Source organism: Hirundo rustica, chromosome 3 (genome assembly GCF_015227805.2).
Source record: "Hirundo rustica isolate bHirRus1 chromosome 3, bHirRus1.pri.v3, whole genome shotgun sequence".
NCBI lineage: Eukaryota > Metazoa > Chordata > Aves > Passeriformes > Hirundinidae > Hirundo > Hirundo rustica.
In genome coordinates this window covers 51,218,652-51,245,239 of record NC_053452.1, presented here as the reverse complement: position 1 = coordinate 51,245,239, position 26,588 = coordinate 51,218,652, and the positions used below count along the sequence as shown (strand labels likewise).

The 26,588-nt window shown below is 40.7% G+C and overlaps 1 protein-coding gene across 10 annotated transcripts; it reads left to right on the top strand.

The window, feature by feature from the left end:
* Window positions 1-748: 748 nt before the first annotated feature.
* On the top strand, window positions 749-18,860 carry IL20RA (interleukin 20 receptor subunit alpha). Of its 10 annotated transcripts, XM_040059284.2 has the most exons (8): window positions 755-833; window positions 10,531-10,660; window positions 12,833-13,011; window positions 13,692-13,711; window positions 13,811-13,867; window positions 14,500-14,644; window positions 15,165-15,304; window positions 17,773-18,860. In XM_040059284.2, exons 1-8 carry the CDS (start codon window positions 764-766, stop codon window positions 18,685-18,687), a joined length of 1,656 nt encoding a protein of 551 aa, XP_039915218.1. In that variant the 5' UTR covers window positions 755-763; the 3' UTR covers window positions 18,688-18,860. The 10 variants fall into 10 exon arrangements, with proteins under 10 accessions (XP_039915224.1, XP_039915218.1, XP_039915217.1 ...); XM_040059290.2 differs by having other exon boundaries at window positions 749-833; window positions 10,531-10,646; window positions 13,692-13,867; XM_040059283.2 differs by having other exon boundaries at window positions 13,692-13,867.
* The last annotated feature ends 7,728 nt before the right edge of the window (window positions 18,861-26,588 follow it).

Here is a 26,588-nt window from a genome sequence, read left to right as displayed (position 1 = left end):
GGGTCCATCTCAGGGTAGAAGGGCTGATGTCTCAGCATTTTTAGCTGCTAGAGCCTCCGCAAGGATTCAGTCTGCAGCACACCACAAGCACAGGGTGTACGCTTTCAGGTTCCCTCATCTCCTGCTCTCAGTGAGGGCTGCACTGAGCAGCTCCACACACCCTCAGCGAGAGCACTGCTCGCAGCAAAACCATGTCATTCCTCACAAGTACAGAAACGCTGAGGTGGGAACGTGCCTCTGCACCGCTCCTACTCCAACCGGAGTCAGGTGGAACAGGATGCTCAGCTTCATCGGATAGATTTTGAGTATCTCCAAGAATGAAGACTCCGTAGCCTCTTTCCATCTTCAAATCCACAATTAAATGAGAAGTAGTGGGGGAAATCGTGTCTTTGAACGACTGATGTACGAAGGGAAGGAAAAAAAAAAAAAAAAAAGAAAAAAAAAAAAAAAAAGGGGGCGTGCAAGAGCATCCCACTCAAGGGTTACGGTGGTTTCGAGGGAGAGTTACTCATCAGTGAAAGCACTGAGGGGTGCAGCAGAAATCACCCCGCAGCTTGCAGGCGGTGTCAGGGCGGGACGCCGGGGCCGCGGCAGCGCCACCGGGCGCTGGCCGGGTCTCGCCGCTCCCCCCGCCCGTCCGCACGGCCCCGCGGGAGCGGCACCGCCCGCCCGGCTCCTCCTCCTCCCACCTCCGGCCCTGCGCCGCCCTGCCCGGCCGCTCCCGCTCCCGCGGGGCTCCCCCGGGCCGGGAGATGCGGCCCCGATGGGCGCCGGGCTGCTGGTGCTGTCGCTGTCGCTGCTGCCGCTGCTGCCGAGCCCCGCGGCGCGCACAGGTGGGTGCCCGCGCTGCCCCCGCCTGTGGCGGTGGGGACGCGCATCCCTGCCCCGGCTGGCGGTGCGAGCCGCGACTCCGCGCCGAGCTGGAGCAAGGCTCCGGGGCTCCGCGCCGTCCGCCCGAGACGGCCGTGCGTTTGCTGTCCGTGCTTTGGGCTGGAGGAGGAGGGCTAGGTATTTCTCTAATGTCGCTTCATCTTTTTCTTCTCTCTGTAATTAAGCTGGAATTGGGTTTGTGAAACTCTGTATTGATTTTGCTGTCGGCTCTAAGTTGATAGCGTACTCTTGCGATAGTTCTTAGTGCACCCGTTTGGGTAATTCCCCAAATACCTTTGGTGGTTGCAGGTTTCTTTCTGTCTGACAGGCACCACCCTCAGGAGTCTAACTGAGCATTCAAGAGCTAGATTAAAACAAAAGTCAGCGTGAGGTTTTGGCAGAGATACTCAGCTTGTGGGTCAGTGTCCTGAGTAGCTCCAAGTCCCTTCTCCCACCTGTTGACTGTATCACATGGTGGCAGCCACACATCCAAGCTCGAGAGACACAGGGAGCAAAAAAGGTGGTAGCTGGAGTGGGCTGTGGGAGCAGCTCAAGGAGCTCAAAGAGCCAACTGTCTCGGCACGGACAAGAATGTTACCCAGTGGGAATGAGCTTATAAACTATAGCCTGGAATGTGTGTGCAGGGAGGAGACCCCTGCTGCTGTTAAAATCATACATTATATACATACATACATACATACATACATACATACATACATATATATATATATATCCTGTTAGAAAATGGAGCAAGGCATCGGAGGGATTAGCAGATCTTCTAAGAAACCTGCTCTGCCTTTGTGCTTTTGTTCTCTGCTGCAAGTATAGCCTCCAAAACTCAATGCATGAGAACAGAGTCTGCTCCCATTTAACTCCACAGCAAAACTTTCTGATCTGGTGAGCGCTGGAAGGTAGTGAGAAGAGTTCTTCATACTCTGAATGCCTTTGAGTACCACTAAGTACTTGTGTCCCAGTTAACACTTTTGACAAACTAATCCGATATGCATCAGTGATTCTGAGTTGCTTTCAGAGGTACCAATGCCAGCTTCTTTTTAAATAACCAACCACGTAATGTTTTTCTTATGTCCGATGGCCATTGGTAAAAGTGTTGTGGAAAATCTATACAACTGGCATTCAGTTACCCTTTAAAAAAAAAAAAAAAAGTTTTAAATGTGTTTACTACTGGTTTTGATTCCAAAGAAAGTTTAGAAAAATGTGAAGGGGGTTATGCTGTTTTTGTCTAGTGGTTGTTCAAGGCAGAAGGGAATCTGTTTGCACATTCCTGAGGTTTTAGCTGGACATGATTTCAGGCTTTTGTTGACCATCAGCATGACCAGCATGGACGGGAGAGCTGTGCTCTGAAGGCTTAGAGCTTCCATTTTCATCTTTTTCAGTGTCAGACTGTAAATGTTGGTTTAATTAATCCGAGCAGTATTTTGCTAATATCTGAAGAAATTATATGAAGTGTAGAGCTGTCCTAGCAGTGCTCATGTGCTTTCTCTGAGGTGAAGTGATAGAAGAAACCAGGACACAAGTGCCACATAAAGCAGTTTTACAGCAGGACTTTGCAGACTCAGATTCTTACATCTTACGGGATCTGTCCTGTTCCCGTCTCCTCAGGATCTCTTGTCAAGTAACTTTCTGAACTCCTCAGCAGCAGCATTTAAATGTAAATTATAGCTTGACCTTCACAAAACACTTTTTGTTTTTACTGTGATGTGTTAGTGGGCATGATTTTACCCTTACTGGATTACATCTACTGTTCCAGCAGTCTCTAACTGCATTCTGTTTTCAGGCCCTGCGGTCTGTGAACTGTATCTAACAGAGTAGCTGAGCAAGGATAAAAATATCACTTGTTTCTGCAACTGGGATTTTTTTTAATTGGTTTCACTCACACATTTACAAAACAGCACTGTAGAACAAATTAAAAGTGCAGAAAAATCTAAATAAAATGAAAAAATATTTTTTTAATCAATGGAATCAAGAAACGTTCAAGCAAGTTCAAGCATGTTCCTCTTTACCAGATGGGATACTTCAGCAATTTTTCTGAGGAACATAATAAGGATATGAAGGAACAGCCCGAATTTTCTGAGTGGTAGAATACTAGTCTACTAACTTTACCAAGCTTCATCTTAAATCCTCCTGCTTGCTTTTATGGGAGGTTTCCCTAACCACATTCCTCTGCAGTTAGAGAAACCTTGAAATCCTTGGCCTATAGAGTCCCCTCTCTCTCTTGTAGATCCATACAGTAGAAGGAATACACTGGCTACTACAGTGTATCCTTGTTCTGAGGAAAGGGAAATGAGCCTGAAAGCTGTACTGCAAAAATAAAAGCATTTTGATTTATTTAAGGCATATTTTACTATTTTCATTCAGGTAAAATATGTGATTTTGAAGCAAATCTCAGTAATTTCTCTTATTATGTTTTTGTCTGTATCGTGACACAGTCTTGGAACTTGATTTCTTCTGGATGAAGTTGCCCTTGAAGATGTGCTTCATCAGTTTATGTAGTGCAAGTACAGCTCATCCAATGTTAAAATGCAAAACCCTGAAATGCATATTATTTAGACAAGGTTTTCTCAGTATAAACATTTTAATCTAACAGACCAGTTTATGCTGGTTTGAAATCCTTGCTAGCATACATCCAGCCTTAGATCCCACTGGAGGTGATATGTGGCTGTATCAACTACATTTCATGTGTTGCAACTTTGACAGCTTCCCCTTTGTAATGTTTTCTACTAACAGTGTAAGTTGCTTGTTCTGCATTGACACACCTGATTTAATTTATGCCTTTCATATTCCACTTTGTCGTATTTTTACTAATAAACAATAGTTTGAGAAGCAGCTTCAGGCCTCCCTTTAAGCAAATTTTGATATGTTTTCTTTCACAGTTACTAGAACTACTGGAACATACAAAACATCTCTTTTGATGTTATTCTGGGAAATACTTAATAAAAGGCTAGAGATAGGAAAAACAGTGGGGAAAAAATTAAAATAGACTGATTTTTTTGAACTATCAGCTTGAAAATTTTGTGCATATAGTATTTTGTATAACCTATTATATGTCTATATACTTGTCAGGATTGAAATACATGTGTGTTGGTGATAATCCGTGTGTTTACCAGAGAAAGCATAAAGCTTCAGTAAGAGGAGAGGAAGTATATGGGGGAGTTGAGCTTGGTGTTTTTGTACAGTATTTCCTTGCTCTCCACTACTGTGTGGAAAAGAGGAGTAAATGTAACATAGAAATAAGTAAAAATGGATATTGGCATAAGGAGAACTGCAGTATATGAAGGAGTGTCATGCTGGCATAGCTGAAAGGCTTATCATTAACTTCTCATCTCCAGCTTCCAATCTCATGCCAGACTATTCTAGACAACACTGTGATCTAGCCCTAGCACTTGGCTTTGTGTATGATTCCTCAACTTGACAAGTTCTTATTGCCTGATAATTAGAGATGGAAGTGGTTAAAGGAGGCAGTTTATTCCATAGAGGCACTTCCAACTGAGGTGTTGCTTTATGAGTACACTGTAACATCCAACACCACTGAGTATTGTGATTAAAGCCCAGAACTTAGATATGCATTGCAGTTCCCCTTGCAAGCACTCAGGCTCACCGCTGTAGCTGACAACCATTCCTTTCCGTGGCTCTTGCTGTCTAGTGACCTTTATAGTCTTAATTCCAAGACAAGCAAGTCGTTAGGATAACTCAGGTCATTTGTGTAGTTCCTGTTTATGTTTCGTTTTATAGTTTTGGCTTGTACAGATTGATTTCTTCTGATTGAGTTCTCCCCAAGAAGTCTTACTGATTATCCATTTAAATTAAAAACAAAAAACAAAAACAAACAAACAAAAACAAAAACAAAACAAAACAAAACAAAAAAAAACAACAACAAAAAAAAAAAAAAACAAAAAAAACCCAAAAAAACAACAACAAAAAAACACCAAGCCAAACCATGAAGCACAAAACACCTCAGTCAGATTACAACTCTGAAAACCTTGAAAGGGCTGTGACTAATTTTGGACAAGCCCACCTCGAATTTCCACTCACCTTATTTGCTTGTGTCAGGCCAGTATTTGTCAGTCAGAGCTAATAGGAAACATACCTACAATAACTTTCACCTGCTGGAGTGCATCAAGCAAAGGTGTTTCCACAGGGCTTGGGGAAGGTGGTGGGAGCTCTACTCTTGTACTTGGAAACTTTCAACACAGTGGGAAGAAAATACTGTTTATTTTATTTCATAAAAGTTAACAAAAAAGAATGAGTGTCACATGCCATGGTCCTTTCCAGCTGTCTCCTAGCAAGCCTTCAATCAACTAGGAAGACTTTCTCCTCCTTTCTGAGGCTGGATATTTCTGGACTGAGTCTGAAATGTCCTTTGACCAATATTGTCTTTAGAAGTGTTTTTTGTACGTTAGGACGTGGTTTGAATAAATAATGGCAAGGCTTCACATGGAGGAGGAGGGCCTGTCAGGGCGAGCCATAGCTTCAGTTCCACTTCTGTATTTCCTATTCTTCAGGCTGTATTTCCACTCACACACTGACAAAATTACCTCCTCAAGCTCACCTGTTTCCAGTGGCAGCCTGCCCATTTCTTGAAAAACAAACCTCACGCGCCTCAGTCTCATCCTTCTCTCACCTTTCTCCCCCTCTTCCCTCAAGTTTTTCCATCTGCTCCACCAGCTGGTTTTCATGCAGTCACATGTTTGCCTTTCTGTCCCTGCCTTTCTTTCCCCTGTGCCCCTCTGAACAGGCTGTGATGGGAGTGGTGGGCTCCTCTTGCGGGATAGCGAAGAGCGCGCTTTGTGGTTAGCTCTCAGCGCTGCTATGACTTCAACAGGAAATCACCTCTGGGCTCCTCCCCACGTTCCCACCAGTGCCATTCAAGTCAAAGGGTTTCACTAACCTGACTTCATACCCAGCAGCACCAGAGTTCCAGCAACCCACCAGGAGAAAGGCAGCTGGGCTGTAATGGATGCTACATATCACTCCTCCTCCTCCTCCTGCTCTTTCTTCTCATCCTCATTATTTGGTCTGCTGAGTTTGAGTCAAAAAGAAGCTGCACAGAGAAAAGCTTCCAGGATCACTTAATTTTTAAGAAGTTTACTCATTCATTTAAATTGCTGCTGAGATGATGAATAAGTAATAAGTTGGCTAAAGTGTACTCCTGACTTTGCTGGGTTTCCCTTCTTCTGTGTAACTTATTATCTCAAATTTTGGCTCAGTCTCCCTGTTTACCACTTGGTGTACTCCCTTGCATTCCTGCATGGCTAGTGCTGACTTGCCTGGAGCTGGAGATGGTCCAGAAAAGACAGCCCCAACGCTCTGCTTGTGAGAGACCTTGAACATGATGCTAAATGGACATTTGCTCTGAGTATGACCATTTTTATGTTATACTTAGACATGCGTTTGAGGGACTGTTTTTCACTGAGAACAACGTAACAATCAAAATAGATGAGCTGGGGGAAGAAAAGAGAGGAAAAAAAGGGCTCAGAAATGAAGAGTAGCAGCACAGAATGAGCAAACAATGTCAGAGGAATATGGTGGATCATCCAAAGCTGAGCTGAAAGACTAAAGAAAGAGCAGTGGCTTAGAGCATTCATTACCAGAAAGCAGTGTATCCTAGATTGATCCTTAACTGCTTGATGCTTCACTGGTGGCTCTAAGCTACCAGTGGGAAAAGGTAAATCGGGGACTCAGCCTATTTGAAAGGCTGTCCCCTCTCTGAGGTGTGTAAGAGAGGGGGGTGTGTGAGGGGTTCAGTCTGTGGCCTTGAAGTGGCAGCTGCAAATGCCGAGGCACAAGCTGCAGTGATGCCCACAAATTCAGTACCCAGCAGGAAGATTTCCTTTCCATCAGAGGTGCTCCCAAGGGCCACTTTTGTATAAGAAAATATGACCACAATTGAAGCCAAGGTCTCTGCCATTGTCAGAAAAGCTGTTCCTCTTTTGAATTCTGAGATGACTGTAGGGGAGGAGTTATTGGCTTTTACTGCTGTGGGTAGCAAGACTGTTGCAGTAAGGTTCATCTTTCTATCTCAGTGCTTTCAACATCACTCACTGTCTTAAACTGTATCTTACAGTTGTCTAGAAGGTTCTGTGATCTTCTTTGTTGCTGTATTTGATTAGATAATTTGGTGTTTGCACCTCTGTGCCATGCCACAGTAAAATACAGCAGATGAAGGCTAAAGTAAACAACAGTGGTCACACAGGAGGCACTTGGATACCAATAGGTCAGCTTTCAGTGGGTCCTCTGCCTTGTCCCCAGCCCAAAATTTTTGCCACTGCACAGAAAAAATAATCTAAACTTTTCTGTATTTATATATTTTTATTCTTTGCAGCTGCTGGGTTACCCAGCTGAAGTGCAAACCCAAAACGTCTGTTTAGAGCCAGAGGACATGGGTAGTTGCAGCTGTATTTGTTCTGTAGCGCTGACATTAAGCACAGCTGTTCATCACCAAGACAGGCAGGGGAACCTCCTAGCAGGTAAAACACAGATGCACTGCATGGATAGTGGTTGTAACATGGAAATTTTGTGTGTTTATTCTTGTGTCTGTATGTATGTGTCTGTGCATGTGTGTAGATAGATATGGTTATAACCAGAACTGAGCTTTGAGCAGTACTAACTTGAGCAAGGCATGTGCTTGGCAGGGGCCTCTATGTGTTTAAAACTGACCAGGTTTTAAAACCTACCTGATGATTTCATAAAGAGAAGATGAAGCACCTGCCACACTGACTTTTACTCATGGGAATAATCTCTCTGACGTCAATGGGGTTTTTCACTCACATGCAAAGGTGTTTTCAGGCTAAGTCACATCTGTTTTGGAGAGTCTCACTATAGCTTATTCTAAGATCAGGACTTGGCTGTTCCCTGTGGCAGTGAAGTTTGCAAGCTGATATTATTACTTTTATTTCCAGTCCAGGTGTCAGTCGTAAAGATGTAAACAATGATATTACTCAAGTTTTGATTTGCAGCATTTCCGAATACAGCAATACTAGCAAAGCAACATGTGTGACTGATTTCTGCTCCTAGGCCAGCCCTATGTGACACCCATGCCATTAATCTCCATAAATGAAAACTAAATCAGAATATAACTGGATGTAATGTGTTTAAAGACTAGAAACTGAAAGACTGAAGACAAGTCCAAAGACTGAAATGTGCAGCTGTTGCATATACTTGAATCCTTTCCTGACTAATAACCATGGAACATTCAAGCTCTGTGGATGATCTATTATCTACACATCCTGATACTATTGATCACCAAATAGACATAAAGGAATTTATTCTTAACTCTTCCTGAAGACATAGGGGAGTATGGTAGTTTTATTCTTGTTTTACACGTGCAGAATTGTGGTATAACTAACTTGCACAATTTATTGTAAGGGCAGGAGCACTTCAGTAAAGGAGCAAAACCAGAAATAGAACCCAAATCTCTGTTTTTGCATCTCGTGGAAAGTTAACGGTCTCAGTCCCTTTGCCTTCCAAATCTCACTGAGCTGGGGGTAGGTGGGAGCACACCAGCAGTGTTGGAATGCTTTAGATCTTGTAGAGATACAATCTGTGGCTTCTGCAACCTGAGACTGGCTCCTCTGCTGCAGTCAGTGTTTCTGTTTTGAAACTTCATTTACCACAGCAGAAACCACACTGGGAGGAGGGAAATTTAAAAAAAAAAAAAAAAAAAAAAAAAGAGCCAGTTTCACATGTTACTAGTTGAAAAATATTTTAATGTAACAGCCAAATACATGACTCTTGCTACTTCAAAATGTGCTTGAGGAACATAAATGTTTTAAAATAAGGGTGGACAAATGTGGAAAGGTACAGGCAAACAACTTTCTCAGCTCTCCTGGGCAGCTTCATCTTTACATTTGGATTCACTTAAAGCAGTTGCAGAGGTTATTTATTTTGAGGAAATGAAAACCTTTGATTTTCTAGACTCTGTATCTCCCACTTGAAAGCAAGTGTTAGAATAAGGCAAATTCCTGGAAAATCCCTTTTGCTGCTTTTTTATATCCCCTGGCATCCTGGGCCTTTTTTTATGTTGCTACAACCAAGGTCTATAGTTTGAGTTCTTACAGGCTGACTGTCATGGGCCATTTCTGCATCCAGGTGTCAAAGAAATGGGACTTTCTACTTTTTGTAAATAGATAAGCTTGCCCTAAGGACTATACCTGACAAAACTCGTTCTCTGACTAGAAAATTGAAGCCACTGAACACCATCTAGGTGCTGGAGATAAAAGAGAGCAACACTAGAAATACCATCCATAAGTAGGGTTGTGATCTGAAGATACAGATGCATGCATATACCGGAGCAGCCAGAGGCTTGGAAAACCAAGAGTTTGCACTGTGACAGTTTGAAGTAATAGGTCTCTATAGAATTGCAGGGAGATTGTTTTAATAAATATGTTGAAGACACAAAAGCTTTTACCGTTTGGCTCAAAGACAGATAGAAGTCTGCACAATAATCAGGAAAATGGTGATGACTTCCGCTTACAGAAGCAACTATATGTTACGTATACAAGGGGAAGAACACTGTTGCTCTAGCAATAGTGAAATATGCTATAAAAATACCCTAAGGCCTGCTTACAGAAGTAACAGCTCAAGGGCTATTCATTTGAACAGGTTCCCACTGTTTGTGTTCATACATTTTATTTCCCCCTTTCTTTGCCTCATTTAGTTATCTCAAAAACTCGAATTGCATTCCTGGAGTAGGAGATTAAAGGGTTTTGAAAAGTCTGGAAAAACCACAGAGTCACTTTTTCTCTTCCCTATTATGTTCTTGTGGCTGCATGCAATGGGAAGCTCCTTCCCAGCAGCGACAGCTTCAGGGCTGGTCTCAGGGCTGCTCCCCCCAGAGCATGGCAGGAGTAGCTGAGGCTTGAGTCATAACTTTGAACTTGGGATTCTTCCCCTGGGCCCTCAGGCTTCATTTTGCAAGCTATTTAGCAATGTGGCCACCTTCATGACATTTATTAGATTAGAAGTGGGTATTAGAAAGATTTGAAATTGTGTTCTTAAGATACCCGAATTTCCCTATTTATTAATTTCAAGAGCTGGGGCAAGTTAGATGTGTGACCTTACAGTAGATGTTAGTTTTTTCCTTTCTGGAAAAAAGGGATGGTCAAATGACACTGGGGCTGTTGTGATCATCCAATCCAATTCTCCAGAGTAAAGTCATACTTCAGTTTGTACAGCTGTGTTTGCAGTAGACTCTGTGTGTCTTTTTAAAAAGTGCCTCATTTGCCTTTTAAAGATCCACTCAGCTACAATAAGATTCTAGTGAAGTATTAAGGATATTTTAAAAATTTTCAGTGTTAAATTTTTCTGATATTGAAATACAGTTGAAATTTTAAAAATGTGTGTTTCTTTTAGGCCAAGTTTTTCTAGTTTTAGCTTCCAGTCCCTTTCCATACCTGTCATAAATGGCAAAGCCATTTTTGCTAGAGAAAAAACACACTTGTAAAGATGGAATTTGAGACTGCAGTAGGTAGGGACACTTGTTAAAAAATAGATTTTCCATGGCCAACCACATTATGCTTTGAATGCTTAAAAAAGTAGGATTTATGGCCTTTTTAAAAATAGCTGTCTCTTTTGGTTACTTTGGGAGTGTATGTGTTTGCTGATTCTTAGTGCTTGTTGTTCCTTTCTTATTTTCTTTCTCAGGAGAGTTGTATTGTTCTTTGCCCAACCCCAGGAATGTCCGTTTTGAATCTATAAATATGAAGAATGTCCTTCACTGGTCAGCACCAGAAGGAACAAGTGATGGAGTACTCTACAAGGTGAAGTATGCAGTGTAAGTTTGCTTGTTTATTTTATCTCCCACTGACTTTTATTTTAGAATTTTAAATAATAATTTAAAAAGAAAACACAACTTCATGCAAGGTATTGCTGATATAAAGGAAGAACTAAAGAGTGAGTTAGACTTAAGCAAGTGCGGGTTTTAACTTCTGCTTCTGGCACCAAGTTAAAAAAATGTGTAAGGAGATGTTTTTCCTACAAAAGAAGTGTAGGAAACAATACTATGAAAGCTTTCAGAGGCATTCCTCCTAAAATGAGAGAGAAAGATGAAGAACTGTGCTGTGGACTGGTATCTGTCCACATACATCCTCTGTACGTGTTTAAATGGACATGGAGTTGTATGATTCAATCAATACTAATAATACCCAGTGTTTCATTGCTCTTTCCTGGCAGACCCACTCCCCCAGATCTCTTCTGATCCGGCAAGCCTCTCTAGGAGAAAATACACTGATGTTACCAGGCATCGTACAAACCCAAGTAATGTGGCTGGAATCAGGCCCTTAAGTTGTCAAGGTCTGCACCTTAGTAGGGTATCAAGGAATTTGCATGAGAACCAGACTGCATTTCCTTTATTCCCACTGAGAAGAGCACTGCATCATTCTGAAGGGCAGTGATAGAAGTTTGGCTTCTAAATAGATGTAGCACTGCCATCACAGATTATGTAATGCTCCCAGTCTTTACCTCTAATATTTTCACTTCCCTCAGTCTAGGAACATTTTCAGAATAGTAAAATGAATGTCAATCGAATGTTACAGAGTGAACAGTAATTACTGTCTTAGTTTAGGAATTGTGTTCTCCAGTTCAGTAGTTCTGCTGAAAAAACATGGTGCCACTCGCTTCCCCTCCATCTCCAGTTGGAAGCACAAAAGGCAAAGATCACAGATGGAGATAAGAACAATTTACTTGAAACAGCGACGAGATAAATCAATGAGCAGTGACAGGAGCAATATTAACGATAAAAATGTACAAAAGAGAGAGCTTCACCCAACTGCAGCCGTGCCACCCAAACTGCTCCCTCTGGTCAGGACCAGTGTTACCACACTGCTCCATCTGCTGCACTTCCTGCACTGGAAAGGATCACCTTTCCTCTTGGAATGGAGAGCCCCTTTCCCATTCTCCTGGCAATGATGAAAGGTGGTATCAAGTAACATGATGATTTTGGCCATGCGCACACAGCTCCAGGCTCCACCCCCTCATTGCTACTGGAAGAAATTAACCTGTCCTTGGCCGAAACCAGGGCTGTTGTTTGACAGGTAAAATGTTCAGAGAGAGCTGGCTGCACTGACTCTGAAGAGCCAGCTGGTCCGTGAAGAGTCTGTAGCCGTCGGTATGGCCATCTTTGACACTGAGCACAAAAACACTCATGTGCTCTCTACAGGAGAGCAAGGCCTTGAGATAGTTGGAAAATGCTGGGGAGTGATCCGGCAGTCAGGCAGGAGCTGCCACACGCCCTTACTAGTCAGCAGCCAAAGGGGGAATTCTTAATGTGAATTTAGGGAGCAGGAGCTTCTGAGCAAATCCAAACTGGAATTTTCCAAGGAAATCTTGGTTTGTTCTGCCAGTTTATGAGAGCTGGTCAGTACAGAGGCATTGTTGGTAGCAGATATATGGCCTTTTTTCAACTAGAGGGGTTTTGAAGTTCATTGTGTTCCAGTTGAGTCTTTCTTTTAAACTAGAAAATGAGGCATCGGGCAGGAATGAGTAGTCTCCTGTCATTCATTCTGGAGTCATCTGGGCATCATCTGTGTCCATACCTGAGTATGAGTCCAGACTGACCATTCTGACGGAACTCTTTGATTCCATATAAATAGTTATCTTGTCTCTGTTATCGTGTGTTTAGAATTTAAACTAAAGCTGTGGAGAGTGAAGTTGAGACATCGCTGGTCTGCACAGGCAAAGCTTGACTTAGATTGGTATCACTAACATCCCAGTTATTTCATCTGTCTTCTTCTGGATAGGGCCTACTCTAATTTATTTTTCATTAAAAACTTGTGGAAGTCTTGTGCTTCATCTCAGCTGAAGCTGGGATTCCTTGAAATTTCAGATTTCTGTTAAACATGGAAAATGTTTTATCCGCCAAAATAAAGCAGATAAAATTACATTATGAGGTGACTAATGTAATGGAAACCGATTTTGTACAGCACCTTTCTCTTTCTTTTCAATATAGATATGGTGTTGGCAAATGGATTAGAAAGCCAGAATGCAGGAATATAAACAGAACGTGGTGTGACCTCTCCAGTGAGACCTCTGACTACGAAGAACAGTATTACGCAAGTGTTAAAGCATTCCTCAATGGGAGGTGCTCTGACTGGATGGAGACCACACGATTCAACCCTCTGACAGACAGTAAGGAGAGCTAAGCACACAGCCAGATGTTCAGTGGCCTTGATTAATACTGTGTGCTCAGACTGCATGTGCCTTCACAGTGTACGATATTTTAATTTTAGCATCAAGTTACTTTTTTTGCAGTTGTTTCACGTTTATTATTTTATTCTGCTTTTGACAGAAGTAATTGAAATAATAAAATTGGGATTTGGATATATAGATATATATGTATATAGTCTGGTATATACTGAATCCTTTATAATGCTATGGTAAAGCCTTACTCAAGGCAAATAAAACCTGTGGCACATTCACAGTATAAATAACTCTGATTTTGAAAAAGCTTTATTAAGCCAATCAGTAAGCATATTCCTAGAGGCCAATATTTCTTATCTGTGTCAGATAATCTAAGACCATACTGGTAAATCAGCCTGTTTTACTAAATTGAGTTTCAAGGTTGTTTATCCTGTAAAGTCCCAGGAATTCCTTGGCAAAATTCCAAGTCAGTGTTCACTTTCTCATTGAAAAGATCCTCTTAGTTATCTGATCAAGTAATTTTCTATCAATAAAAATGAGGTTTTCAAAGCTCTACTTAGACTCCCCCAAACATTGCAAAAATGAAATATGGTCAATGTGATGAAACTGGTCAAACCAGCATGCCTCTGCTGAATTTGACTGCTTTTTGTACATGTTCATTTTTCCAGCTAAAATAGATCCACCCATGGTAAGTGTATCTTCTACTGACAGATCTATTTCAATCATTTTGACTGCGCCTGAGAAGTGGAAGAGAAGTCCTGAGGAAGAATCCATATCCTTGCTTCAGGTGTATCCTGGCCTACAGTACAACGTGTCTGTCCTCAACAAAAAAACAAAGAAGCGGGTAAGCTCTGACGAGGCTGTACAGCTGCTCCTATTAAATCTGTGCTCTGTGCTTCTTGAAATGCTGAGATTAGCCAATGTGCAGTCGACAAAAGTGGTTTGGTGTTTTGATTGGTTATGTTTGTTTGTCTGGGGTTTTTTGTTTGGCTGGTTTGTTGAAGGTTTTTTCACAAAGGTACAGGAAATATAGCAATTACTTTACTTTGGCCTCCAAGATCTACATAAATCCTGTTATCCTAAGGCTCTTAGCTTTTACAAAACAACCCCGTTTGAAATATTTTGTGGAACCATAAACATGTGCCTGCCATCAGTTTGTGTCAGGACAGGGCTGGAGTGATGCTTTAGCTCTGTTGCAACATCAGCACAAGAATGTGGGCCAGTGGTGGCCAATGGTCCTGCTTCATATGAAGCACGAAATTATCCTGTGGTGGTACAAGAATCTTTGATGGAAGAGAAAATAATCAGAGAGGGTGTTGACTTAACAAGTAACTTGAACGTTGATTGCATTTGGAAAAAAAAAGGATGCAGCTGGCAGCTCTTAGAGTATCAGTCTTTCTAGAAAATGTGTATGCTTGTAACCTTTCTATGGCTCAGGAGTTAAAGGGTGGAAAAATATTTTTTGATGTGTTCTAGTGGTTCTTCTCCATCAGCAACAACACCTTGGTTGTGTCCTGGTTAGAGCCTGGAACAGCTTATTGTGTCAGTGCACAGATACATGTCACCACACCACTTTTGGACAGTGACTTTTCCAAAGAACATTGCATTACTACACTGAAAGGTATGTGTGAGGCGACAAATTAAAAAAAAAAAGATGCAAGTTAGAAAAAATCATGGTGATTGAATTTCTGTGGTTTTTATGTATCCATTTTGAGAGTGATAATTAACATGGTTTCTCCCTTCTCTGTGCAGTTGTACCAATGGAAAAAACTTTGCCTCTAATAAAGCATAGCTGGGACTGACTGGAAGGTGTATCAGTACTTTGAAGAAAAGTATCTGCGTTCTTTGAGTTGTAGTGCATGGAGAATGATTTTTCTCCTCAAATGCAGTTTGGGAGTGGCAGAACTGAGTCAATCTGAAGTTAACAACAGAAGAACCTAAGGGAGATGTTGTTACTTCTTTTTAAATTTTAATTTATCGTTTAGACAATAACAATAATTGTCCTGTAGCTCAAATATTTTTTTTTTATTTCCTGCAAATTCCTTGTTTATCTAAACCATTTGCATTCTGTCTCCAAAGTGCAATGTGGTGAATGCACATATTACTGTCTGCATACATTAAAACTTTTGTTTTATTAACAGATAAAACAGAAGATGAGACTATGACAATTACATTTGGATATATTATGCCTACCATGCTGGCTCTCCTTTTTATTTCTGTGGCATGCTATTGTGTGCACAAGTATATTCACATCCACAAACAAAAACATCCAACAAACCTGGTAAGTGTCTTCTGTTGCTGGAGGTCTCTGCCGACCTTGGCACTCACAGCGGCAATGTGTGTTTTCCAGGGTTCCAAGCAGGCTTGGAGGAAACTGGGGCTAGCTCCAAAGAAAAGCTCTAATTGTCACTGAGATCAAGAGAAGGAAACCACATCAAGGGTTATTAAAGGCCAGAAAAGCAGAGTAATATCTCAAGTTTGCAATGATCAGAACAGAGCTGTTGGTTTGGGAAGAATCATTGCCCTAAGCAAGGCCTGAGGTGCACTAGGCAAGGTCTGTCAGGATGTCAGAACTCCATAAATTTATCTAAGATGAAGCACTGTGTAAAGTCAATTGAAAAAAAGTTATTGATTTGTTGAATTCAGAAACAAGAAGGAAAGACAAGCAGTACAGAAATACCATGATGTTAGCTTGGACTATTACTGGGTATTACCAGATTTTTCCACTTTTGAAGGATTTAACACATGTGCATCATACAGATAATTTAACCTGGATTTCAAGAATACTTTTAAATACTGTACCATTTCCTAACACCCAAAAATGTATAAACAAACACATTCTGTTATTTAGACCAAATACGCTTTTTGCAAAAAATTGTTCTGAAATTTCTTAGTGCTGCAAAGTTCGTTGATTTTTAGAAAGAACATGTAAAGTCTATGAAACGTTATTGGTTTCCCGCTCATGAGCTCAACAGAACTTTCTCACAGGTATCTTTAAGCGAGTTGCTCAACAATAAACATGTAATTATAATAATGAATGAAGACTTCAATGTTAATCTAATCTTTGTGACACCATGGGATGGGAGATGCAAGGGAGTTGGTTTCTACATGCTGATCTTGCTGAAGAAGATTAGAGATGTGCAGAGGTGCCAGGAGAAATCTTCACAGAGGAACTGTGATCTCAGAAGGGCTCAGAAGGATTGGAGCAGTTACTGCTGCAGCGTGTTCAGATGTGCACAGAAACGCCTCCTGCACTTCACGAGGCACTGGTTTTATTTCAGAGCTGCGGAATCACAGAGTGGTTTGGGTTGGTAGGGGCCTTCAAAGGTACCTAGTTCAACCACTCTGACACGGGCAAGGACATCTGCCGCTAGATCAGGTTGCTTAAAACTCCATCCAACCTGACTTTGAGCATTTGCACTTAACGGGGTGTCCACAGCTTCTTGGGAGACCTATTCCAGTGCCTCATCACACTCACAGTAAAGAATTTATTCCTTATATTCAGTCTGACCAGTTAATTTTAAAACTACTGTGCCTTGTCACTACAGGCCCTAGTAAAAAGTCTGTCTCTGTCTTATTCTTTATGTTTTGTTCCTGGGATGCAGGTCATGGTATGGGGAAATAGTTTGGTCTCTTGGGGAACTAACAGGACAGAGCTCTTTAAAGTCCAAGAGCATGAAGGGCTGCTTAGTGAAAAATTCCCACTGAGTAGCAGACTAAACTCCTAACTGCAGGAGTTTTTTACTCTAATAAAGATGTAATTTGAATGTTGGGATATTTTTTATGTTCGTTGCATGTTTTAATGACCATCACAGAGCTTCAATTTTATTTCTCCACCCCTGGATTCAGTCAATGTTAAGGTAACAAATGAATATAGACCTATAGACCTGGCATTTTAATGAAGCTCCTGGCTTTCCCAATATACAGACTGTTCCATGCATGCACCCTGGGGGGACAGGGAATAAATCGTTTGTTTTGGTCCAGACCTTCTGACCTGTGTGACCTTTCAGACTACTTGGTAATCCATTAGTGGTCTTAGTCTTCCATTCAAGCTTGAAAGCACTGAAATGCCTCTTCTGGTTGTTTCTCCTATTCACTCTACCAGTGCTCACACAATGTTGATTCCTGTCAAAAATTTTACTCGTTTCAGAAAGATCCCTATTGTTTAATTTGATGGTTTTGCACAGAATCACAAAAGCAGCCTGTGGCAGACTGCGCAGTACAGGCTCTGTACACTGTGCTTCAACCTGATGTGTAGCTCCCTTTCTGAAAGGAAATCCGGCACTATTTTATTCTCTGTAAGTTATACATTAACATGTTACCTGACACTGCTTGTGGGAACTGGTTGTGACTGCATTTTCTCTCCACCGGTTAAAACGAGTGGAATAGATTTGGTAATCTTTGGTCCAAGAACAAAGACTGATGTTTTCTCCAAAGTCTTGAGTTTATGCTGGTTTGGAAACAAAACCCATATTTGACAGAATTCAACCATTATTTTGACATGGGAAAGGGGAGGAAAGGGATATTAGAACTGGTCATAATATAGTTTTACTTTAGATAGAATTAAAAAAAGGGGAGCATATTGACACTCATGAATGTTTATATGATGAACTTTCTTCTTCCCTAAGGTGAAATAGCCTCCTAATAAAGACTAACCTAGCCTTATATTTTAAAAATATGAGATGGTATAAGAAGCAGCAAGATGGTTATTTTTATTCTACTTCACTCAAAATGCTTCTTACTTTCCAGGTGTGGCAGTGCACTGACAAATGCAAGGAACAGGTTTTCATACCAAGTGAAAAAATAGTGCTCAACCTTATCACTGTTCATGGAGGTGACTGTAAGGAATCCAGTCGTCTATCGGAAGGGAAAAGTGCTCAAAATAACACAGTTTACAACGGCACCGAAGGGAAGCATTTGCCTTCTATACAAGTGCTGAAAGCAAAATATTTGCTTGATATCTCACGTGAAGAGATTTCGCTCAAGGAAGATACTTTAGTGGAAGGGGACCAAATTGGAAACCGGGCATCTCATGGCCAGTTTGGAACACAGAATACTTGGAGAGATGAAAATTCAGGGGTTGTAGAGTACGAACATGATGTAAGGGCTGAAGACTTCAGTCCTGGTCAGAAACTAGAAGAGAAGTTTTCTGTCCGCAGGGAGCTACAGGATGTGCCACAGATTGCTTTGGGGGACTTGGTTGATATGGAAACAGGACAGACATATTCCCCCCAGCTAGAGATAAGGGTAGCAGACCTTTGTTTGGGACAGGAAACAGAGGGACTTAATTTGAAGGTGGTTGATGCAGCAGATGAATTGCAGGGTGAGGCCCATATGGACTTCATGCACCTGGATACTGAAAAATCTGGGCAGACATCCTATCATCAGCTGGAAAAAATCACACAGGGCCTCACAGAGAAAGAAGAGGTGCAGACCATTTTAGTTGATTGGGATCCTCACAGTAGAAGACTGTATATTCCTACTTTGTCCACTCTTGAAAATCATGGGTGTGAAGGAGTATTCAAGTGTGATGATCCCGATGAAGAAGGAATTTTGCTCAGACTCTATGAGAAAGATGTATCTGGTGAATCATCTGAGGACCAAGAAATGTACCTCCTGCAGTTCAAGGAACAATGGGGACTTCAGGTAGAAATGGAAGACTGAAAAGTAATTTTCTAAAATAGTCAAAAATGCAAAAGCTTGTTTATTTTGCTAAAGAGAGTGATAGATTCAAGGGAACAGATGTCTTAATGTTTTTCAGTTTTTGGAACCATCACAGTTGAACAATTTATTCATTATATGTTATTTAGAACAGTTTCCAGATATAATGGATGTGATGTGATATAAATGATTTTGACATCAATCATAAACCTCTTCTGTAAAATATGATTGTTGTGAGGTTATATTCTTTTTTTTAATAAAATAATTCAAAAATAAATAAAAAGAAAAATATTTTAAAATAAATATTTTTACAGAGGATGCTCCCAGCTTGCAATTCCTGCTAAAACAAATTACCAGCATTTGAAAGCAGTTACTTTTAAGGGAAAAAAAACAAAACAAAACACCCCCCCCCCAAAAAAAAAAAAATAAAATTGTAGGACAAAGAGGTTCAGTGATATGCCTGTAATCGTAGTGGCTGGACCATGTCTCAAGCCAGCCTTAGACACAGGCAATGGAGCATCTTTCTGAGTCACGCCCTGCAAGTGTCTGTTCCTCTCCAATAACTTCATGGCAGCGTGGCTGGACCAGCTCAGAGGGAGAGTTCTGCCCCAGACACACAGAAGAGTCTGCTTCAGACACTCTGCACTTGCTGTGCCATGCCAAGAAAGCATTCCTGTGGGCTTGCTTCTATTGCCTGGTGTCCTCACCAACACTTCTCATGCAAGTTCACTTTTGATTCGTGTCACGTGATACTTGGGATAGCAAAATCACAGGACATTCTAGAAATTATTTACTAGGGCAGATGGCATTTTCCTTTTCAAAACTTGTTGCTTTTTCACTTACTGAATCTTTTATTTTCCCTCCCAGTACGCCAAAAAACTTCACAGTAATGATTTGTTTGGTTTTGAGCAGGATAATCAAGAAGGGGAAAAAAAAAAAAAAATATGTGCTGTTTTTAAATTTGTATCTTCCAAACAAGTACATGGTTAGGTGGTTTTTTTAGGGAAAGACCTTTAGCTAAATGTTTTCTCTGAGCTGTTGTTGTTGCATGTCTGAGTTGGCATTTTCTGTGACTGTTCATCCTTTCATTTTCAATTGTAGTCATACACTTTAAAACCAGAAATTGCATTAGAATATTTCTAATATTTCTAATTTCAGCATTACAGTATGCTGATGACTCCTTATCAGGAGGTAAAAAATTGTCCTCAGCTGCTTTTATAATAAAGGTGTAGATCATGCAGCAGTGTTACACCTAGCTTACATAAACACCTTTGTTCATCAGGAAGATTACAGAGGAGAGTTATAGCTTAGTGTAAAAGAACAAAACAGTTGGGAGATGTGAATTGTTTTGCTCTCAAAAAAGCCCAGTCATCCAAAATCTTTCTGAGTATTTCCTAGAGATTTCATAACTAACCTCTTTGTGCATGATCTTGTAATTTTCTTTTGCAATGTGGGGCCTCTAACTCATAGGTAGGAAACAATTACTTACTTTTTTCAAGTAGCCCATTGAATTTCACCCAGTTACTGCTACCCTAAGACCAATCACTTGTGTTCCATGTTTGCACGTCAGTGTATGTCCATACATATGGACAGATAAGGATGGTTCAGCCCTGTAAATATTTTGGTGTAGGTCAACCAACATTCCTGAAGAGGAAGGTATCCCTTATTTTGGATGTGTATTTTTCCTGGCCTGATTTGCCAGCTGCTGGTGTCTGCTGCTGCTTTTTCTGTTAGGTGAGCAAGCCTTGCACCAGCGGTTAAGGATATAAGGATATTTAACATACCATAATCAAGTAATTGCTGCTTAAAACTTGAAAACTTGGTTTCTTATCCATAAAATCTCATTCATTAAGTTTTTTTGTGGTTGTAATCTTTCACTGCATCTTATCCTGTTTTGCTTTTTTTTTTTTTTAACTTTTCAGTAACAATTAGGTTGTATATAATTTATTTTCTCTGATACTTGAAAAGGCATCACCTTCCTAGTTAACAGTATTTGTGATCAAAAAACAATATGCTGAGATTCTTGCAATAATTTTCATCATAAATTTATTCTTAGGAATTTAGGTTAATTTTTGGACCAAAATATTTGTGATAGAAGATTGCAGCACTTTCAGTGTAGCTTCCTTTTGATGAGAATTTGCATTAAAGTCAGAACTGATACTAGATTATGCAAACAGTCTTTCATATTTATAAGATACACTTTGAAATTGCTCTCAGAATGATCACAGCAAAAGAAAAAGCACTGGCGGAAAAGATGTTAATGAAGATAATAACTTTCTTTTATATGCAAAAGTATTTTTCGAGTTAGCTAGTCAAGTTCTAGAATTGATGAAGCGACATAATAGTGCGTGTTTCCATCAGTATAGTACCAGTAAATTGATGATGGCCTTTTTAATATCCTTAAAGTTACACATATTTTTCCTTAAAACCTAATAATTATGTTAATCAAATGAAGCTGATCAGACATGGTACTTTCAGCAAACCAGTCAACAAGGAGCAAAATACTGCCATGTAAATTTGTAAAAGAGTAGAGGCAAGAGCCAAGCAGTAAGAGACCTGATATGTTCCTACTTTTATTACATTTTATTAAACTTTGCTTAGCCACATTTAGTAGATGTAGCCAAAAGCAAGATCATGTATCTAGAATAATATACCTAGACTACAGATTATACTCAAACAGTGATTTTGAAAATTATCTGGGAGGGGAATAGAATGAAGAAGCAGTTTGTTGAGGACAATAGGATGCATATTTCTTGATTGTTATGGCAATAAAACCAAACCTTTAGCTGTGTTTACAGGCCTGATGTAACTACTACTGGAAAAACTATCTCCGGTTTACAATATAAGTCATGAAGATGAAAGGCACATGCTACTATAAAAGGCCGAGGCAATGCACTTCAGAGCTTGATAAACAGGAAACCTAGCTATCAAAATGAGATCTAATGGTGATGAAACTGATAGCTAGGTGTGGGCACACACAGTTTTGGAAAAGTAACTGTAATTGTAAATATGGTTTTACTGCCTATTGCTTAGGCAGAGAGATAAGGGTGTTGAAGGAGACTGAAACAGAGCTAAATACCTGTGATCTGACATAGAGCAGCCCTGGAGAAGCTACTGCAGAATGAGAATGACCAGATGGAAAAGTCCAAATAGATGAGGGAAACATGCAGGATGAGTCACGTGTGTGGTGTGGTAAGGACTGCAGACAAAAGCGTCCAGCCAGTGGGGCATGAGGGTAACCAGGTGGGGGATGCATGACAACTCCCTAGTACATGATGCAAGATCACCTGTTACATGAAGGGTAGAGAAATGATCAGGAGGGCTCCAGAGGTGGGGTCTGGAAAGAGCAGTTAACATTATTACTTAGCACAGCTCTTCCTATGGAAAGTAGGGAAGGTCCAGTAAAAGCCCTGAGAAACATTCTCTGGGTCTAGAAATAGCACAATGTGAAAACATACTGAGCAAGGAAATCCTTCAAATTACATTACTAACAAATACACAGAAACATGTTCAATTTCTGCTGATTTCAAGTTAAATTTTAAGTTACACTTCAGGTCTTCCCTAAAACTGATGGAATTCCTAAATCTGGAACTAACAAAATCTATCAAAGCATATCAAAACAAAAATAGGTCATGACTTCCATATGGTCTAACCTGGCTTAACCAGACAGAATGACTGGGATGTGAAACAAGTGCAATTTAAAACAGAAGAGCAGCATGGTTTGAATATCTTAAGATACGGACAATTGGCTATTTACCAAGGCCTGTGAAAATTCTCTAATGTCTGTGGGTCTTTCAAACAAGATTGTTGTCCTTCAACAATAATGCTAATAATGGATGATGTTTCTTGCCTGGAATATGCTAAGTGGTGCAACGATGTTCATACGTTGTCAAGTCTTAAAATTTGATGAATCCCTTTTTCCTCTTTAAATAAGAAATGTTTGCTCATCTCTACAGTGAAGTTAAAAAAAAAAAAAAGGGGTCACTCCATGCACCGTGGTTTTGAACAGCTGAATCTTTTACATCTGATGTGATTCATTTTTTGCTAGGACAAAGATTTAAACCTGTTTCATGTTGTCCATACAAAATACCATAGTTTTCCTTAAAAGGAAGACACAGCAACATGTCAAGATTTTTCTGCCTTGACTTTGCATGCAGGTTTCAAGCTTGATCAGCCTGGGAGCACATAGCAGTAAGTGTAGGAAGTGATTTTCATGTTTAGTGCCACCTCTTAGAAACCATCAAAATTCTGTTAGTTTGCACTGGCAGTGACACTAAGCCAGCCCCATAGTTCCTCACCATCTTTTCTTTCTCTGGTCAAAGAAAAAAACCCCAAAAGGAACAAAAAGTTCTTCTGTTTTCTAATACCTCCAGAATCAGTTCAGCTAAGACAGATTTTTCTGGCCTAAATTAGGCTTTAAGAAGAAGAAGTCTGATAAACCCAACCCTCAGGGAAAAGACAGCCAAAAGGATCTAAGTAAACCACTCTCTAGGGAAGAAAAGGTAACAGTCATGCCAGGCAGCCATCTTAGGATGGCATTAATCTCTGCTGTGCTGAGTGTGGTGAGCTCCAAATTTCCCCTATGCTGTCCCATTCTGTTCCACAGCCTCATTAATGTGAGCATTAAAGTTTTTTGCTGGATGTGGTTTGTCTGCTAGTTTATTTTGTAACACTTCTTTCTTCCAAGAAGGACACTGGACTACCGAGTCTCTCTCTCTTCTGGAGCCCCAGCTCCATTTTTGCCTCGACTAGCTTGAGAGAGAAACCACAGCTGGAAGGATTTTTTCCTCAGGGTCTTAAAGATCCCAGAGAGGCTGGAACATTTTCCTTTAGAGAGAGCAGGTCCTTGTCGATGGCAAAAGCAAAGTGTCTGCCCTTGGTCCAGGGGGAATCACAGCCTTATTCAGTCTGTGGTTTTGTCCCCGTAGAGTCCGGAGCTCAGTCCAGTCCCCATTCCCATCCCTGTCCCTGTCCCAGGAACCAAGAGAGACTTTCCACATGGTCTCCTTGCTTTTACCCAGGGGGAAGGGGCTAGAGGCAGCGACAAGCCACTACTCAATCAGGGATAAAGTGGGAGTGGAACAGAGTTGGATTACATTAATGCACAACAACACTGGACCAATGGAGTAGATTATTTGGGAAGAGAGTACGGTCTTCAAGAATTAAAGGGAAAAAAAAAAAATCCATTGGAGTGGTTTAAATATTGCCAAGCTTCTCAAGGCACAGAGTGAGAATCAAACAAAAGGCTCCTGTTTTATTCAGCAAATGTCATCAACCCAAAGAGCACAGAAAAATCCCAGGGCATGTTGATGAGACTGTTTCTACACTTCTCCTTTGCTCTTGGCTGCAGATGAGCCCTGGGTTGAGAGAAGTGGTTCTGCTCTTGAAAACTTCTTTCCTGGGCTGAGATGGGGCCCTCTCCACCAGTGTTCAGGTTTCTCAGTCATGCCCTTCCCAGCCTGTGCCACCTTCCAGGCTTCTGATCTTTTAAGCACTGAATGGCCATTTCATTCTTAGCCCAGTGCTCCTCCTGAATGACCTCTGCTCTGCAAACTCCCAAAGATAAAATTTCTTTCACTACTACTCTATTGGAAAATTGTTTTATGTGTTTCTGAGTTTGTTTAATTATTCCCTGTGCAAAATAAAGAGTTGTAAGAATATATCTGTACATCTATTTCTTGCCCTGTCTCTGGGAATACGATGTTCTTTGGATTACGCCTTGCTCTTTGTAATGCAAGCAGCATCACATCTAGAGGGATCAGAAGGACTCAACCTGTGTAATGTGATTTAGAGGCATGTTTACTCTTCTCCCACTAGACTTAAAAAGACAGTGTGCTCTATTTGTCTCCATCTAAACAGACTTGCCCAAACACCCCAAAATAATTCTCCTGAACTGACTGTGCTTAAGTTTTCCCTTGTGGTCACAGAGACATTTTATTCTTTAAGCAGTTACCACATATGCATCCTAAAAGAAAGTATTTCATGTTTACAATTAAATTTAAAGACAAATCCAAAAGACTCTCTTGTTGTGGGTTTTTCCCTAGCATGTAAGATTGATCTTGCATAGCTCACAGACTGCTAGAACAAATGTTTGTTATTTACTCAGGATATGTGTTACATCCTTATATGAGAATATAATATAAAGTTTAGAAACCTTCATAGAGCTTTTATGATCAACCATAAATTTTAAACCCCTCCATATTTCTTAGCTGTGGGAAAAGATGTGTAGCAGTCTGTTCTGCTGCCCAATGTTATTCTCCCTTTCCTCCAACACCCAGTTTCCCTGGGGCTCACATTTTTAATCTGTAGCCGAAAAGCAGTGTGGCAGCAGTTATCAGTCAGAAAGGGAGAGTCAGCAATTGTCAGCAGATAGCCAGCAAAATTAACATCAGGCAGTGCAGTCGGTTGCAGTAAAAAAATCATGCATTGCCAAAGAGCGAAGGAAAATAGTGAAAGCTGTTTAAGGGTTCCCTTCTGTTCTACTGAATCAGGAGTTTAATGACACTAAAGATGAGCAGAGAGGCCCTGTGCATACCCCAGGGCAACAGCAGGAGCTTTTTACCCTCTTCTTTTTGCAGGGAATTTGTTTCCTACTGGAAATAGGAGTGCCTACATCCCAGCACAGACCTACCAGCACGCAGTAATGACAGCATTCAGCAAAAGGCTCCAAATTAATCACAGCTACAAGTTTCACCTTCACCTGAAACTAGCACTTGATCTCTTTCTGAAAGTAGTGTAAGCAAAGATACTATTAGGGAATAACAGGGGTAGTGATAGGAGATCTGACTTCTGCTCCTTTCTCTCAGTCTCTTGCTTGCAAAGAGACTTCATGGCAGCTGCTAAGAAAGAGCTTGAAGCAAGGTCACCTGCAGCAATGTCAACCTCTCTGCTGAGCCTCTGGAACCAGCAGTGAACTGGTCTGTATGTTCATGTACTACAAAGGAAGCAAAGGTTTGTCAGCAAACTGGATCTCATGGCTTATAATACATGAATGTGAGCATGAACCTAAAAAACCTTCCAAATTATCTACCGCATTAATTTCTTGATGGCTAGGTTGCAATACCTTTCAGTACCTTATATCACTAATTAAACATTAATTTACTTTCATTTATGTCTTTCCTGTATTTGCAACATCCATAATTTCTCATTGCAAACACAAATATTTAATCACTATTTTTATCTTTTGGGACAATTGTACTTCTAGATCATCAAAAGCACAGATGTCAGAACTACCCAGCCTTGCAGCCCTTGTCAAAACAGTCCCACACCTCTGTAAATACATTCTGATCCAACACAATGGGGTGTGGCAAGGCCATCACTTTTTACCCAATTATTAAACACAGTTGATCTGTGTGGCAAAGAGAAAAGGGTCTTGGTTCCATTATGCAAACTAATAAATTTCTTATAAACAAGTCTCTCAGGAAGGACCAGTTCTACCTTACTTACATCATTAGCTTTAATAGAAACCTTTCCATAAGCAATACAAGTTCAACCCAAGCATGCTTCTCAAATCCTCTTCATTTTTGAAGTGCAGAGTATGCTCACGGAGCACAGAGGACTCCTGTTCTCCCAAGATTGCATCAATACCACTAATAGAAATAAACTGACCAAGATTAATGACACAATGCAGCTAAGCTACAACCTTCTTCTACAGCAGAATGCTGTGCAATATTATCTTGCAGCTAGCCTTAGGTCTCAATAGTACAGGCTCTGTTTTTCCCATTCTCCTGGCAGTGGTACCTCATTACAGCAGATGTTTTACCCTGCTGTTCGTGCCATTCTCTGTTTTCTCAAGTTCTTTTAGGTTAACACCAATTTTCATTTCCTAGTTAACCTCAAAGAAAATCTCAGCCTAATCCTGACTTTTTAGTGCTTCTCTGAGATCCACTGTGCAACCTGGCCAC

Bases quoted from the DNA above. Each gene is read 5' to 3' on its own strand.
- IL20RA (XM_040059283.2), top strand. From the start codon at position 764: ATGGGCGCCGGGCTGCTGGTGCTGTCGCTGTCGCTGCTGCCGCTGCTG. The intron at 10,661-12,832 runs GTAAGTTTGCTT...TTTTCAATATAG, and splicing joins TACAAGGTGAAGTATGCAGT to ATATGGTGTTGGCAAATGGA. The intron at 15,305-17,772 runs GTAAGTGTCTTC...CTTACTTTCCAG, and splicing joins AAAAACATCCAACAAACCTG to GTGTGGCAGTGCACTGACAA.